Source organism: Polyodon spathula, chromosome 16, assembly GCF_017654505.1.
Source record: "Polyodon spathula isolate WHYD16114869_AA chromosome 16, ASM1765450v1, whole genome shotgun sequence".
Lineage (NCBI taxonomy): Eukaryota > Metazoa > Chordata > Actinopteri > Acipenseriformes > Polyodontidae > Polyodon > Polyodon spathula.
The window spans coordinates 33,173,748-33,188,889 of NC_054549.1; the positions used below are offsets into that span (position 1 = coordinate 33,173,748).

The window sequence follows — 15,142 nt, forward strand, 5'->3', positions numbered from 1 at the left end:
TTTTCCCCAAATGGGTTTGGTCTTCCCTTGTCAACATAGCCAGTCACTCCAACCATGCATTTCAGACATTGTTTTAGCATCTAGGTTCTGGTGAGGTGTTCATTTCAGTCAGTGCATGTTACAGTCATCAGTATTTTTGTCCTTGTTTTAAAATACATGAACACCCAATTTTGAGGAATGATTCTCTTTTTTTACAAGGACTTTTTATATTATTTTCTCTCTTTGCCTCTCTCCCTCTCCCTCTCTCTCTCTCTCTCTCTCTGAAATTGCGGTTCCTATGCAATTTGGACAGCAGTTTTCATTCTCATTTGTGTATTCTGGTAGCACACTGCAAATCCCAGATGGATTTCTTATCTGGTAGGGGAAAAAGAAAAGCCGATATGTACCCAATTTTTAGACGTGAGCGATAGACTTTCCATTGCAATCCTGGCAGCCTGAAAAATGTCTGCGGCAGGTGGAGGCATTTTCTGTGATGAAATGCTAAATAATACCCGTCCATCCAGAATGCAGTCGGCTCACTCTGAAAGCTTTTCAGATTGATGGGTGGGTAATGGCAAGTTTTATAAAACTAAACATACGGTATATTAATTTGTAAAATCTGCTATTTTTTGCAATAGGTTCCAAAGCCCATTGGTTGTGTTTGGGGGATTAAATGTGGTGGCACTGAATAATAGAACTAGAAGAGTGTAATTTGGAATAATAAAAAAATACACATGGAGCAGAGGGTTCTGTAACCCTCCTCAGGGTCATAGGCCAAGTAAGAATTTGAAGAGCTGTAAATTAAAACAGAACAACAGCGTTAAATTAATGGCTGGAATGGCAATACAAGAAGGCGAGGTCAGACTCATGGGGAAACATAATGAGGGAGGCATCACCTGTAGAAGTCCCTTATCTCCCCTTCTGGCCGCTCGCTTGGAAAAGCAGCAAGATTAATATTAGTAACTGATCAAAAACAACACCAGCATGCAGGTTAAATAAGGGAAATGCTTTATTCTTTGGAACAATACAGCACTAGCTGTTCTTATAATCTTGCCAAAAGGCAGTCCAAAAGAAGCTCGATTTAGAAGTATGCCATCTCCTGTTTCCTCCCATTCTCGTATGATGATTAAGATCCTACTCTTAGTTCAAAACACAGCGTTTCATTAACTTGGGTTTTTAAGACTGACTTGTTATGGTATAATCAACACAGACAACACCACAAAAGCCATTTCACAGTGGAGTTCCAATTTCTCTTGGTCTATTTTTAGAGTTAATATTAATGACACACACTCTCAGCTCAATTCCATCTCCTCACTTTATCAAAGTAAAGAGGACAATGGGTGTTCACAGCGTACAGTATCACACTTTTTTACTCAATTTTTGACGTCTAAATTAAATAAAGAACGATTATTCAGCAGAAGAATCATCTCATAAGCTTTGGAATATCGACTGACAGAAATATCAAGATAATTATTTCAAAAGAAGTCTTTATATTTTAAACATACAACTGAAATTATACTAAGCATATACCAACACTCTTGTAAAGTATATTAAGATATTTTTTATCAGTTAGTGTATGGTGTCAGGAAAAACACACCAATCCAGAAATTTATAGAGAAGATGACAAAAACACAACTTTAAAATGTTAACACCAATCAGTGTGGAAATAGGATATACTGGTGCGATGAGCCACACAGCACAGCCGGATTTTATGACGTCTCTAATAAATATCCTGACCTTAATGCTAAACACCCTTGTATGTCTGTGAGCAGCCATATGGCAATGCAGATCTCTGTAGACCCATCATTATACTGCATGTTTTAAGTCTATTTCCTATCTCAATTCACAACTCTGTATTTAAAATGCACACAGACCCACACATTGTTCATATACAAATTTTCAAAGGCATTTCACCGAGTTTTTTTTTCTTTTCTTTTAAGGAAAAAAAGAACATGGGTTTTATTTTGTATGTCAGTGCAGCGGCTTGAAAACTACTCAACTCAATGAACAGTCATGGATTTTGCACCCTAGTGGCATCAGTAGAGCTGGGGTCAGCCTGTGCTTTTTAAACTCCAAAGAATCAGTAAGGAACATGACTCCTGACACATTGAGTCAGAGTTCCAGATGCCATTATCCAAGAGGGGTCATTGTTTTTCAAAGTTTTAGTGGCTTTGGAGGACACAAGAAAAACACTGCAAAAAAGCAGAGGTCTGAAAAATATAAGTGGATTAACTTTTAGCATGACCCCCCACAGAGCATCACAAATTCCTTAAAGAAAAGCAGGATCACATAGGCCCTCTTTGACCACACTGAAATCTAGCAAGGCTTCTGTTTGCACTGTCTTCATAACCATGGATTTATAACCTCTATATCTCCCTTTACACACATTTATTATATATATCTATATATCTATATATATGATATATATATATATTATATATATTATATATATATATAGGGTATATATCTAATATATATATAAGATAGATGTATATATACTTTATATATATATATATATATATATAACAGTTGTAAGTCATTGTAGCTTGACACTAATAGTCTAACAATTCTTGCAATGGCTGTTAAAAACCATAAGAAACTAAACGTACAGCATTTTTAGTTCATTTGAATTTGTATGTTAAAATGAATGTCATTGTTTATCATTTGACAACAGACACAGCAATCACTTTTACTCCTGCGTGAAACCAGGTAGCGAGAGAAGTGTTGTCGGTACACTACACTACAGGAAATGCTTTATTACCAGAGGACCCTGGGAAAAAAAATCTGGCAGAATATTGTTCTGAAACTTCATAAGTGGAAATGTTATTCCTATCAACTTTTCTCCTCCTCTGTGTCTTTAGACAGCAAAACACTTTACCGTGGGTAAAACCAACATTGAATTGTACTTTGTAAAGATGCAAATGCACAGAAAACTCAGTGTACCTTTTGAGGAGTCAGTTCCATACGGATTCCCAAGGCTGTCGGTCATGTCTTGGATCCAAGCATCTCTGACGGCTGACTTGTAGACCACCCTGCCTTCCTGGCTCTGCAGCGGTCGGAAGTTGTTCCTCAAGTACTCCACTGATTTGACATGGTCCTGCTGTTCAGTGGTAAATATGGAATAAAATGCCTCCAGCTGCACCCAGCAATCAGAGGGAAAAGAGAATTAGAACATTCATTTCAAAAACAATGTGGTGAACATCCAGGAGGCTGATATGGATATAAAAATGGCAGGAAGTCCTGATGCCAATACTGATAGTCCATTCAGGATACTGGACTGCCCACTGCAGGCTGTGCCAGTGAGCTTATCTAGCAACAGTACTCACCCTGCTGCACACTGGGAAACACGCAACTGGTGCTAAGCTAAATTCAAGTGTTCGACATCTTCATTGCACAGAATTGACTTTATCAAGATAGTTCCCCCCCCCCCCACCCCCCCAGCCCAGCAAACTTCTATAGTTCAGTAAAGGCAAAAAACAATCCTGTAAACAGGCTATTCCCAAATCCTGTAAAACTATTCCCAAAGTAAGCAGAATGAGCTAAAGAAATATACCTTGGCAGAGAAAAGAGTAATATCTGAAACCCAGCTGGTTGTTTCTTAGCAGTAAGACCTTTTTGTTAACACTCAAACTTGTTCCTTTTCATTAAACTGTGCCGTGTCTTTAGCTACAGAAGAGGCGCAGGGCTCTATGCAAATCAGGATTTAATACAGTGAGTGGAGGGTTGATGGTTTTCCATGTCTTAGTTGCCCTAGGAGACCAAACCACAGAACTGTTGATAAGCAGGAGCCTTTTTATAGGGTTTTGTGGGGTATTTCTAAGCTTGCACAAAATATAAAATATGTATAAGGCATATATACATAGTTTTATTATTAGAGTTTAGTTTAACAAGCACATATTACAAAAATAATAAAAAATAAATAAAAATAAAAAAATGCTATGGATCTTTCAGATTTTGTGCAGTATCTTGGTTCTCTTGCAATTTCAAACCTACATTTATTTTCTAAAAGAATCAAGCACCAAGTCCCCTCAACTGTGTAATGGTTTTCCTGGTCTTGAGCTTATGCACAGTAAGTTTTTCGTCAGTCCTCAGTGAAGGGACACGTGGCAGCTGTGCTAACACAATGTGCTCCCTCGAGCTCTGCTCTTACTGCTGGTCCTTCAGGGGACACAGGCATTGGAAAGATTAGACCGTTCGACAGCTATGTGCCAAACCCTTATGCCAAAACATAACACTTGATAGAAATCATAAAGTATTAACTCTATAGCAAAGAATATCAAACACTACAGGTAAATCTTTGCATGTACTGAACATATGTAAATCTAACAGCACATTTACTGCAAGTCCTCAGAGCATTTTTGTCAGTCAAAATAGTTCTTCTTCTGTTTACATAAATAGACCTCAATATTTTAGTGGAACAACAATTTAGTCCTGCTAGTCCCATGGCTTTGGCATTTTTAAGCAGCTGTCCTACAAAACAGTAGCTATTCTGGTCTTAACCTCTGCAACAGTTAATTTCCCTAGTTTCTTTGTGTGCACAATTTTTAAAACACTGACATTAATGCAAACTGTAATCATACCTGCTAAAAACGTGCTGTAACAGGTGCATACAATATGACTTAATATTTTATATTTCACTGTTGTGATTTCATGCTGAAAAGATCATATTAACAGTCAAAAAGGATTTGGAATTAAGGGGTTAACAAAGCAAGAACCACCTGTTCTATGCAAAGACGTTTCAATTGCTTAAAAGCCCAGTAGCGGACAAATGTTGTTGTTAGGCTGCACAGCTGGGTGTACACTGTCTGTATGAGGTCCAGTGTTATAAATGGAATCACTTTAACAGGACTGACAATACAAAATAGAAAAACACTGATCGATTGTATTAGCAATCCACCCCAAAACAGCAGATTTCACCCAGCATGACATGACACTTATGTTCAACAATAAGGTAACTTATTAAAAAAAAAATATATATGAGAACAAAGCCTCTGCCTGTTCAAGCCGCATCCAGTGTGTAACGCTGTCCAATAACCAATGAACTACACTATTTTCTGCAGTCATTGTGAGTAAACAATATACAGTGTAAGTACTCAATATAGTTTGCTAACTATAAAAAACAAAAAAACTAATCCACCCATTTTTCCCCTCAAATGCTGTTCATGGAGTACAGCTGGTCCTTCTGGATCAGTGTGTTTTTCTGAGATGTTGTGTGACCAGAATAAGGACCTACTTATGAGTCAGCTTTCCTCCCCCTCAGTAAAACAGGAGCACTTACTGAAGAATCACTGGAGCAGTGTCCTTCGACATGCAGCCTCAAACTCTAAGCTACTTCAGCTTATTTGTATTCTTTCTCCTCAATATATCTTGGAACTTCAAGACAGACAAAGACAGAAGCTACTGTACAATAACAAATATTTTGTTATGATATTTCTGGTAACTTTTATATTAATTTTAGACATGTTCCCTTCCTGCTTGCTGCAGTTAAAATAGAAGAGAACTTGGAAAACATACATGTGCTTGATACCTGATCTACATTGTTTGGGAACATCAACACCTGTACAACTTGGTGGCTTGCAAGTTGTGCTTCCAAATTGGGTTAGTGTGGACCAAGCAGGTTTACACAGACTAATCCATTATTTCCCAATTAAATCTGTTTCAGAAGTTAATAAAAACAGTGTTGGGTAATTGAACTGCAGCAAAAAACCAAGCCTGGAAACACTTTGACCAGTGTTGGTTTAAATCAGCTTTCCTCTGAAGACCTGTCTGTCAATTTACTAGGCCCAATTGTGGTTGAATTGCTATACCTCAATGGACTTTGAAATGCTTTCTTTTCTTGGTTCCTAGTCTAGAATCAGTTATAATTTGATGTGAAGAGCTTATCAAAGTAATTGTGAAAATTGATTAGAAGAGCTAGCACTGTAATATACATACATTAGCTTTTAAGACCAGTATAGTACAGTAAATTAATTCAGTTACCAGTACAAGCATACAGAAAAGAAATCAATTCAAAACAAATGCAGACAACCCTAACACACACCACCATTTTGCATGATGTTCGGTACATCTGTGGTACACTTGTTACTATTTGAGATCTTCTATTCCCTCACTCAGTGTGCTGTGTAATTCACTCTGCATAAAAAGGGTGAATAATTGTGGCCCGATGATGACTCACCATGTAATCTAATCAAGTTTCACGGTTCCGAACAAACCAAGTTTAGAGTCTTGCCTGTCATTGAACCAGCACTGAAGTACTTGAAATGCGTAGTGCTCAGGTACTCAGTGTTTTATTTCAAAATTCACCCTTTCATTTTCCACTCCAATAGAAAAAAAAGAAAGTAAAAACAGGTCTCTTGGCTAGCTAAAGACAAAAAGGACTGAAGGCTATTGTAATTAAATCAGCCATGAAAAAAGATATAATTTAATAGTCAAGGCATAATCAGAAGAGTTGTATTCATGGCTGGAATTTTTTTAATCAGCATCTCTTACTCTTGAAGTTTAGTGCTATAAAATTATACATAATTCATATAATATATTAACTATGTGCCTTATTAGAAGGCTCTCAGGTCTATTTTCATTTTAGATTTTGATATGTTTTGATTGAACATTTATCAGGAAAACATTACATCATTTCCATTTATAGGGCTCTCTGGAATCTATTAAAAAAACAAAGCAGCTGTTATGAAGTTAGTTCTTGTCGATCTTTAAGAAAAAAAGGCGCTTTTTAAAATTGTTTTGAATAATAAAAAAAAATCCTCAGGCATCAACATTATTATGATAATTACCGGCACGTAATAATTCAATATCTAAGAAAAAACTAAAATCTGTACTTTATCTGAGAATGCAGTGCTTCATAGTCAGTATCAGTAAAGTATGGGGGGGATGTAGTATTCTAGGGTCACTTACTTTAACTTGGGTTGCCCAATTGTTGGAAATTAATAAGGATTGTAATATAAAAAAGGACAAGAACAAAACATAAAGTGCACCTGAGTGTGTTAAACACAGTGCAGTAGGAACAGCACCTATAAGCCATGTGCCCAACAGCAACCTGCCCTCTTGACAGCCTTTTACTCTTTGACATTCTTTCAGAAAGAGTCTGAAACACTGCCAATAATAGAGCAATTCTACAATGAAGACCATGTGCAGGTAGGATTCTTGTTGGCACAGCTTACCTGCTGATATGAGACAAAGACAGGCCTGCTGAAGACTATCCACTCCACAATCTCACTACAAGGCGGGGTTGTCAGGGAACCAGTGTAGCGGTAATAGCTTCCAAGTGAGGTTGGCAGCAAGTCTCTCAGCACAAAAGGATCCAAAAATGTTTCCTTCTCTGTGGAACAAGAAGCACAAGATACAAAGTCAATGAACAGGCCAAGACGTATTAGTATTTAAACCAGGAAGGAACATGTACTGAATGGCGTTTTCATACTTCAGGCATATCAGAAAGACACACAATCATATTTCCCACATGGGCCAAGGCCAAGCCTTTTTTAAATATATATTTATGAAGCGTTTTGCATATGTAAGATTTATTTTATTTTTAATGCCCATGCCTCTTTATAAATGTTTTTATGTCTAGAATTACAGTGCCAGTTATACAAGGTATTAGATGTACATATGAAGATTTTTTTGGTTTATGTGATAGGCTAGAAACCTGAAAAACATGATCACATCAAATCTCCCTTTTTAAATCTTAAGTTAAAACAATTATTCAGTGTTTTTATAAAGGTTATCCTTTTTTTTATAGCTAACTGATGTCCTGTTACAATAGATGGTGACTTGTATATAGATGGTGTGCACTGGTTGCTTGATACACACTTACATTGTCTTTTCAGAAATCATCTATTTGTGATTATGATCATCAAACCCTACATAAGCCCCAGGGTGAATCTCTTCATTTACATATGCAACACACACATAGTAGTAAGACAAACATATTAAAAGATGTGTTATGTTATAATTGGTCTTAGATCAGAACATGAACATTTCCATTCATTTTCTGAAAAATTTAAATCATCCCCATCTCCAAGCACAGGAACATTGGCAAGACACACGCGTAATTCAAACCACTGTAAACACATATTGAACAAGGACATAACATTCAAAGACTTTACAGAAACAGCCTTTTGGTTCAATATGTGAATCTGACAATTTCCTTGTCCCCACCATAATGAATTGCATTATTAGCTTTTAATAATGAATTGCTACATCATGAAAGATATACAAATTGAGGTAATGAAGAATACACAAATAATATTAAAGTATTTTTAAAAATATCCCATGTGTTTGTGAAAAATCAAAAAAAAAACTTGTGGGCAAATACCACCAGTTGGCTTGATGTGGTCTGAACCAAACATTTTAAATATTACAGTCATACTCAAGCCTTGAAATGGGGCAGTACTCACAGGTACAGAGTCCTGCCACTTCTCAATTTCAAATATTTGAGTCCCGCCACTTCTTAATTTAAAAGTTTTGAGTAGCACTTCGGCTCTTATCACTGGCTATCTGCCCATTTTCTTTTCCAAACTGTCAGCTGCATTTGTGTGACTTTCTAGTTGTTACTTTTTTGTCCCAGCAGCAGCTGCAAGATTTAAGTCACAGCAGAGCATAGACTGCAACTCCCAGAGTGCACTGCAAAACAGAGCGGGGGAATTTATTTTGAATGTTCCAGGTCAAGTCGCGATTAGAAGAGATGAGCTGGACATGGAGAGAGGGAAAGAGAAAGCTGGATAGGATGCCTGAGAGGCAGCTGGACAGGCAGACAGAGCTAAAGGTGGAAAGGGAGACACAGAGAGAGAGCTAGATGGAGACAGAGTCAGAGCGAGCTGGACAGGGAGCCTGAGAGTACTGTGAGTACTGGCACTTTTTTTTTTCCATTTCAAGCACTGGTCATACTTTTCAATTTAGCAAATTATATTTGCAAGGCCCAACACAATGCAGACTCTTTCATGATTGATATATCTGTATATCTGTATAAATTACATACTGTTAAATGTACTAGAGAGACTTGCCATATTTTAGTGTTCTTTAACAAATCAAGGGATTAAAAACTGGTAATCATTCAACAGTGAAGACACACCCATCTCTTACAACACCTTACTAGCTTGTCATGTTAAATGGCTGATGTCATGGCTTCTCATTGTGGTCTTCCACCCTATTGCTGGTGCTGTAGCAGACATTTTTACAGTATATTATCCTCACTTCTCTAAATTAGGGGCACTTTGTTCCTGTGAATGCACACAGTCAATAGTCACTATTGCTTTTATTTATATAAAAGTAATGTTCAAGGAAAGATACAAGCATCTATTGTGTGATGGATATAGCTTGCCAACAAATAAGCAGCAAAGTCAAGCTTTTCTGACAGAGGATACAGGAATCATCATATTGCCACATGAACCATTTACTGAGCAAGGTATGGAATTAATGTCTCTTTATAGCCCTCATAAAAATGAGCAATGGACACCTATCAGAAAAAGAAAATTAAATAAGCACAGAACTGGAACACACATACAGGCAGCACTTAATGTACCTGTTATTCACAGCTGATACCTTAAATCAAGTTTGTGCGAGACCCAGTAAATAAACATTTTATGGGGTTCTTGAACAAAAACGTACCATATGCAGGCTGTTTCTTTAAGTTACCAATATTTAAAGTATCATGAATATCTTTGCAGTACTGAATACTGACATAGTAACTGTTGTCGAAGTCAAAGAAGAAGGATGTGGAATTCTAAAGCATGTATGATGGATAGTTCACATAAAAAATGCCATGCACCATAAACACAGATGCAGAGTTTGCAGAGTGTTGCCCCCGAGTCTGGAAATGTTAGGAACTGCTAAATGATTCTGGGATAATTGAAAAATATTGGCCTAATTATTTCAATATACATTTCAGGCTACATACCTAGAATTCAGCTTTTAAACCACATGCATACTATTTCATATTGTGCATTCAAACGTTCATATTTTACAACAATGAAAAACAAATCTGTTTACAATGCCAGGGGCAACGTAAATCGCAACGATATACTTGGATTACAAATTTCACAAAAAACAAAAGGCATATTACATGCCTAAATCTGAACAGTGGTTTAGTTATCGTTCCAGGACTACAGGCTGAAGCAGGGAGGCCTTCAGCCGTGTTTATTTTTTGTTTTCTTAGAGAAAGAGATTGTTTTAATGCACTTATACAAGGTTAGGAAATGGAAATATTGTCACAAGGCCCAACCAGTGATGTGATGGGATTATTACAAGGGTCTGGCCAATGACCACAGCTTGTCCAAGCCATTTTATATACATAATGTACTGACCGATTCAGAGGCAGTATTCACAAATTTCAATGAGCTACACTGTACTTTAATGCTTAGTAAACAGCTTTAAACATATTTATCTACATTGCAAAATCCTTGCAGGCAGCACTATGATGTTGCCTAGGAGATCATCTCTTTCTCAGCAATACAGTTTGTGTCGCTGGTGAATTAATTTTACACACAACTGTCCAGATGTATATTACAATAAGCCCTTTTTTGTTTTCAAAAGGTACAGTACATTTCTCTAACAAAACTTCTTAAAGAAAATATTTACTTTTCTTTTATTAAGACATAGCTCAGTTTTTTCAGGATTTATCATGTATCACAGCTGCAACATTAAACGCCCCTGAACCAGAAAAATTAATCCAAAAAGCTATGGATTTTCATCAAAGACTGTCAACTTCTTTTAAGCTTCCAGTCAGGAGAAGAAATGTTTGTTAGATGTAGTTGTATTAGTCAAAAACAAAGAGCATATACTGAACATAGAAGATATTTTCACACAATTAACGTTTTAACGTATACCACTGAGGTTTACTGTTATCTTTCAAACAGATATTACACAATCTACTGTAATGTTGTGAATCCAAATCCATTAATGCTTATGTTCCTGTCTAACACTGTTCAATAAGGCTAGTCCTACGGGCAGGAAGCGATAGTACAAAAGGAATATATGCACAGGAGAGTAACACAATACACAATTTTTGCTCAGCAAGCAAGTGCGTGTCTCTATTTGTCTGTGCATCGATCTACTACAGCTACCACGAACAGAATGTCTAAAAAAAAAAAAAAAGTACAGATTTAAGTAGCACACCAAGGAAAGAGCTTTACAACATTGCCTTTAAACAGAGTGAATCAGGACATATTATATAACTTGAACAATCACAGCCAATGCAAATTGAAAATTCCTGATGAGTTTTTCATCTGGGGTTTTTAACAGCTTTAGCAAACCAATCCACCCTCTTGGAAAAATAAAACCTTTGTGTTTTCAATATATTGTGCCAACTGTCTCCATGGCTTTTTATTATTGAATCTGTGAGCGCAAGCAGCAGGTAGACAGACATGAGAAAAACACAGGCTTGATATACAGATATATCAATCATGAAAGAGTCTGCATTGTGTTGGGCCTTGCAAATATATTTAAGGTGCATTAATTCATTCATTAGGTATAGTACACTAGCAACAATCTCTGTATATGAAAACATCTTATAAAAAAAAATCTCTGTTGTTTTGAGCTAAACCATTCCGAGCCTGCTGAAGCAACAAAAAAGGAAAGGGCTTTGTCAGCTCAACGGATTAGCAAGGAGATATAAAGCCTTTCACAGCGCAGGGTCGCCAGTTCAGTTTCATCCTATTTCAGTAGTAACTGAAAATCATTTCTGTCAGCATCAGTCAAATAAAACTCTGGTGGTCTCTGGACAAACTATCATCACAAGTAGCATGGACATGACAGTCCTTCTGCACACCAAAGTAATAGGTGGGGATGAAGCTTGAGCATTGCTTTCAGCAGCATGTGTGTGTGTGTAGGTAAAAGGTTGTAAAGGAGCTGCCATGCTGTACCAGTGTCAAGGATAAACAGGGCTGCAGGATCCGGGTCTGTCCAAACAGTTTTATATATTTTACTCTAAAATGAGAAGTAGTTTACTCACCGTGATGAACCACCCCTTTCAGCCCATGGATAATGGGGTCCACTGCTGGATTGTCCTTCAGCCCAACCTACATGCAACAATACAAGCCTGGTTTAATCTTTGTCAAGGTGTAGATGCTCTCAAACCAATACTCCACAGTTGAAAAAGGACCTTAGTTAGTAAGCCTGATAAAGCAAAAACAGCAAATCAAAAATGATGCAAACCCCACATTATAGGATATTTAAAAGGTAAGACATGAAATACAGATCCATACAGTATAAAATACATGTTTAATAGAAACGAGAGTATAATTGAGGTTAATAAGCAGCAAGGGTAAAAAGCAAGGGAGGTAGGGTCATACTTAGGGGTCTACCTAAATCGCGTTTTTGCAGAAATCTGGAAATTGAGGGTTCAACGCAAAATTCACCTCTTTTAGGGGCCAATGCATACCGGACAAGTATGGAGAGAAAAAAAAAAAAAAAACCTTGTTTAAATGAACTACTGCACAACGCAAGTAGTTTTTTATTCCTTCACGTGCTGTGTGTACTGCACTTAGGCAAAAAAAAAAAAAAAAAGTCCTTAGACAAATAACATTAACAAAAAATCTAGTTATCAGCATTGGAGGTAAAATACCAGAAATAGAAGACAAGCAAAAAAAGCAAAGTATATAGCTATTTCGCTTCAGAATTACTCAATAAACGAAAGGCTACTACAGAGGCTGCTGAATAGAACATAAAATAAAACAGCTTTCAGAAAACAAGATGGAAAGTCAGCGCAGACAAAATGTATGCCTATCGGTTCTGTCGGTTGTAGCCAAGTTAAATCAGTACTACAGATACAATCTAGTACAGCCACCTCGCTTCAAACAACCTGCTGCTTACTTTTTAAACACAGTTAGAATTTTAGACCTGAATAGGCATGTTTTCAGTCTTTCTGGGTGGTATTTATTGCACTTATTCATATTTCTGACTAAGTGCTTGGACCTTCTTTCAGTACTAGAAGTTAATATGTCACGCGAAGGTTGTCTCTTGCACCACGGTCCCTGAATAATGTGTACAGGCCTACAGGCGCTGCGTCACTATTTATTCAAAAGTAATGTGCAGCCGCAGAAGCTTGCGTCAGTAGCATTAAAGAATAATGACGCATCATTATGAACAAAACTGTTGAAGTAACTGGTGCTTGGATTTAGCAGAGGTAAAACAGTTTGCATTTGGTTAAGTTTGCATGAAGCAAATAGTTTGACCTATTTTACAAAAGGTTTTTGTTTTGTTTTTTTGAACATTGGAATTAGGTATGGTGTTTTCTGCACTGGAAGTACAGTACTGGGATTTTGGCAAATATTTTACTGTGATTGGTTGATTTCTGACATGTGATTTATAATTCTGTTCTACAGACATATCCAACACAGCTACTGTAACATGTATTTATAGAAGCAACTGGCAAATCACAGCTATGCACAAGATGGCGATGGCCTATAAAAACACCATTATTTGATTATTGAAAAAAGATCTTAACTATAAAGAATTATAATAATAATATAAAAAAACATCCAGTAGTTTTGACGTCAAATTATTCAGCCTATTTCCCTAGATTTTATGAAAGCGAACACTCCCTATATCCTGCTGATGTAGCAAATGCAAAAAATAAACAAAAGGATTTCTAAAGGATTGATATGGTAAAGAAAAAAACGACATTGATATGACTGATTTTAAAGGCACGCTGGCAGACAGTGGAAGATAGAATTTTAAAAGCATAGGGGCAGGTATTTTGGAGGGGCATTCAACTGGAGTAACATGCAGAGGACACCAAAGTCTACCAATAAGGTTTTAAAAAAGGACTGCTGTCAGATTCAGCTGGAAAACTCACAATTTACAAAGAAGTGGCTGTGAACGCACATAAACAATACGTCTCAGTATGGCACCGGTATTACTTTACCTACTTAGGTAGGGTTTCTAACAAAGACATTTTGGGGAAAAACAGAGCAATCATGCCAAACAAAAGAAACATTATTATTATTATTATTATTATTATTATTATTTGGCCACACAAAATAAACAACACTTTATTGTATAATTTAGTTAGTAACATTTCAGTGAAACTTCTAAACACATTTGAAAAAAATAAATAAATAAATAAATCAAAACAGCAGTTATGTTTTAAGAAATAAATTTTCCCTGAACTACTGAATAATCCACTTTAGTGCCACCTTGAACAGCAACAACAAAAGTTTGACAAAAAGGCCCAAGATGACATCCTTTGATTGTGGTCAAACTGAGAAGTTCAATACAATATTTAACATGGCACAGCTGTATGGAAGATCAATTAAAATCACAGCCCATGATAGGCAGACACACCAGTACAGCGACAGCCATGCAATATTGTGATAGACAGAACATAAAGCAGCTACCAGAACAAAATGAGAGATATTAAACTCAAACCACTTGGCGATACGACAGCACACGTCACTCTGCAGTACAAAAATAACAATATCTCCTCTGAACTGGGAACCAGCTTATTTTAGAAGCATTTTGCCAGATGTGGCTGCCTTAACCCAATCTAGCTAGAACAACACTAGTAAGGGAATGTTTTCTCATTATAAAAGGTCTGCCTTATAAAGTATGTCTTCTGTGAACATCAAAAAAAAATTAGTACGCTCTCTTCATTTGCAAACACAATCCTGAATGAGCCAGTGCACCTGTTGCAACTGCTTGAGGAATCGGGTTTTGGTCTCAACGGTATTAGATATCTTTAGCCAAATGATAATATCTGTTCCTTCTCAGAGAAGCTTCCTTATTTCTTGATTGAATTGTCACTTATATTTATGCATATTCAGTTTAATACCGACTACAGTAGTTCAAGGAGAGAAATAAGTCCTTTCTGTAACATGAAAAGATACATCTTGATACAGAGTTTGCGGTAACGACATACTGGGGTCTATTTTAATGATCTAAAGAGGAGTAGGTATTGTTACCACCTGCCCAGAATTCATAAACCTGCTTCATATTTGATGTCTCATTACTTTTTATCTGATATTTGGTTAATACGTTCAATAAATTAACCAACACTTTAAGTAGCAGTATTTAGATTTACCTCTGTTAAAACCATTCTAATACAGCTAGTCCCACTGTGCTCAACAGTTTTAAGTTCCACATCAGTGTAACAGATCATAATGCTCTCTGGATAAGGTTCCACAGCATAATAAACTGATTTCTGTTTTTACATCCCATG

General features: G+C 36.7%; 1 protein-coding gene across 2 annotated transcripts in view; it reads right to left on the reverse strand.

Moving 5' to 3' along the window:
* The window catches only part of LOC121328630 (receptor-type tyrosine-protein phosphatase gamma-like), a 168,046-nt gene that overhangs the window by 33,379 nt on the left and 119,525 nt on the right, over nt 1-15,142 (reverse strand). For both annotated transcript variants that reach the window (XM_041273489.1, XM_041273491.1), the window contains 3 exons: nt 11,936-12,002; nt 7,152-7,309; nt 2,923-3,115 (listed from right to left, as the gene is read on the reverse strand). In XM_041273489.1, coding sequence (XP_041129423.1) covers nt 2,923-3,115; nt 7,152-7,309; nt 11,936-12,002 — 418 coding nt within the window. The remainder of the gene's footprint in view (nt 1-2,922; nt 3,116-7,151; nt 7,310-11,935; nt 12,003-15,142) is intronic.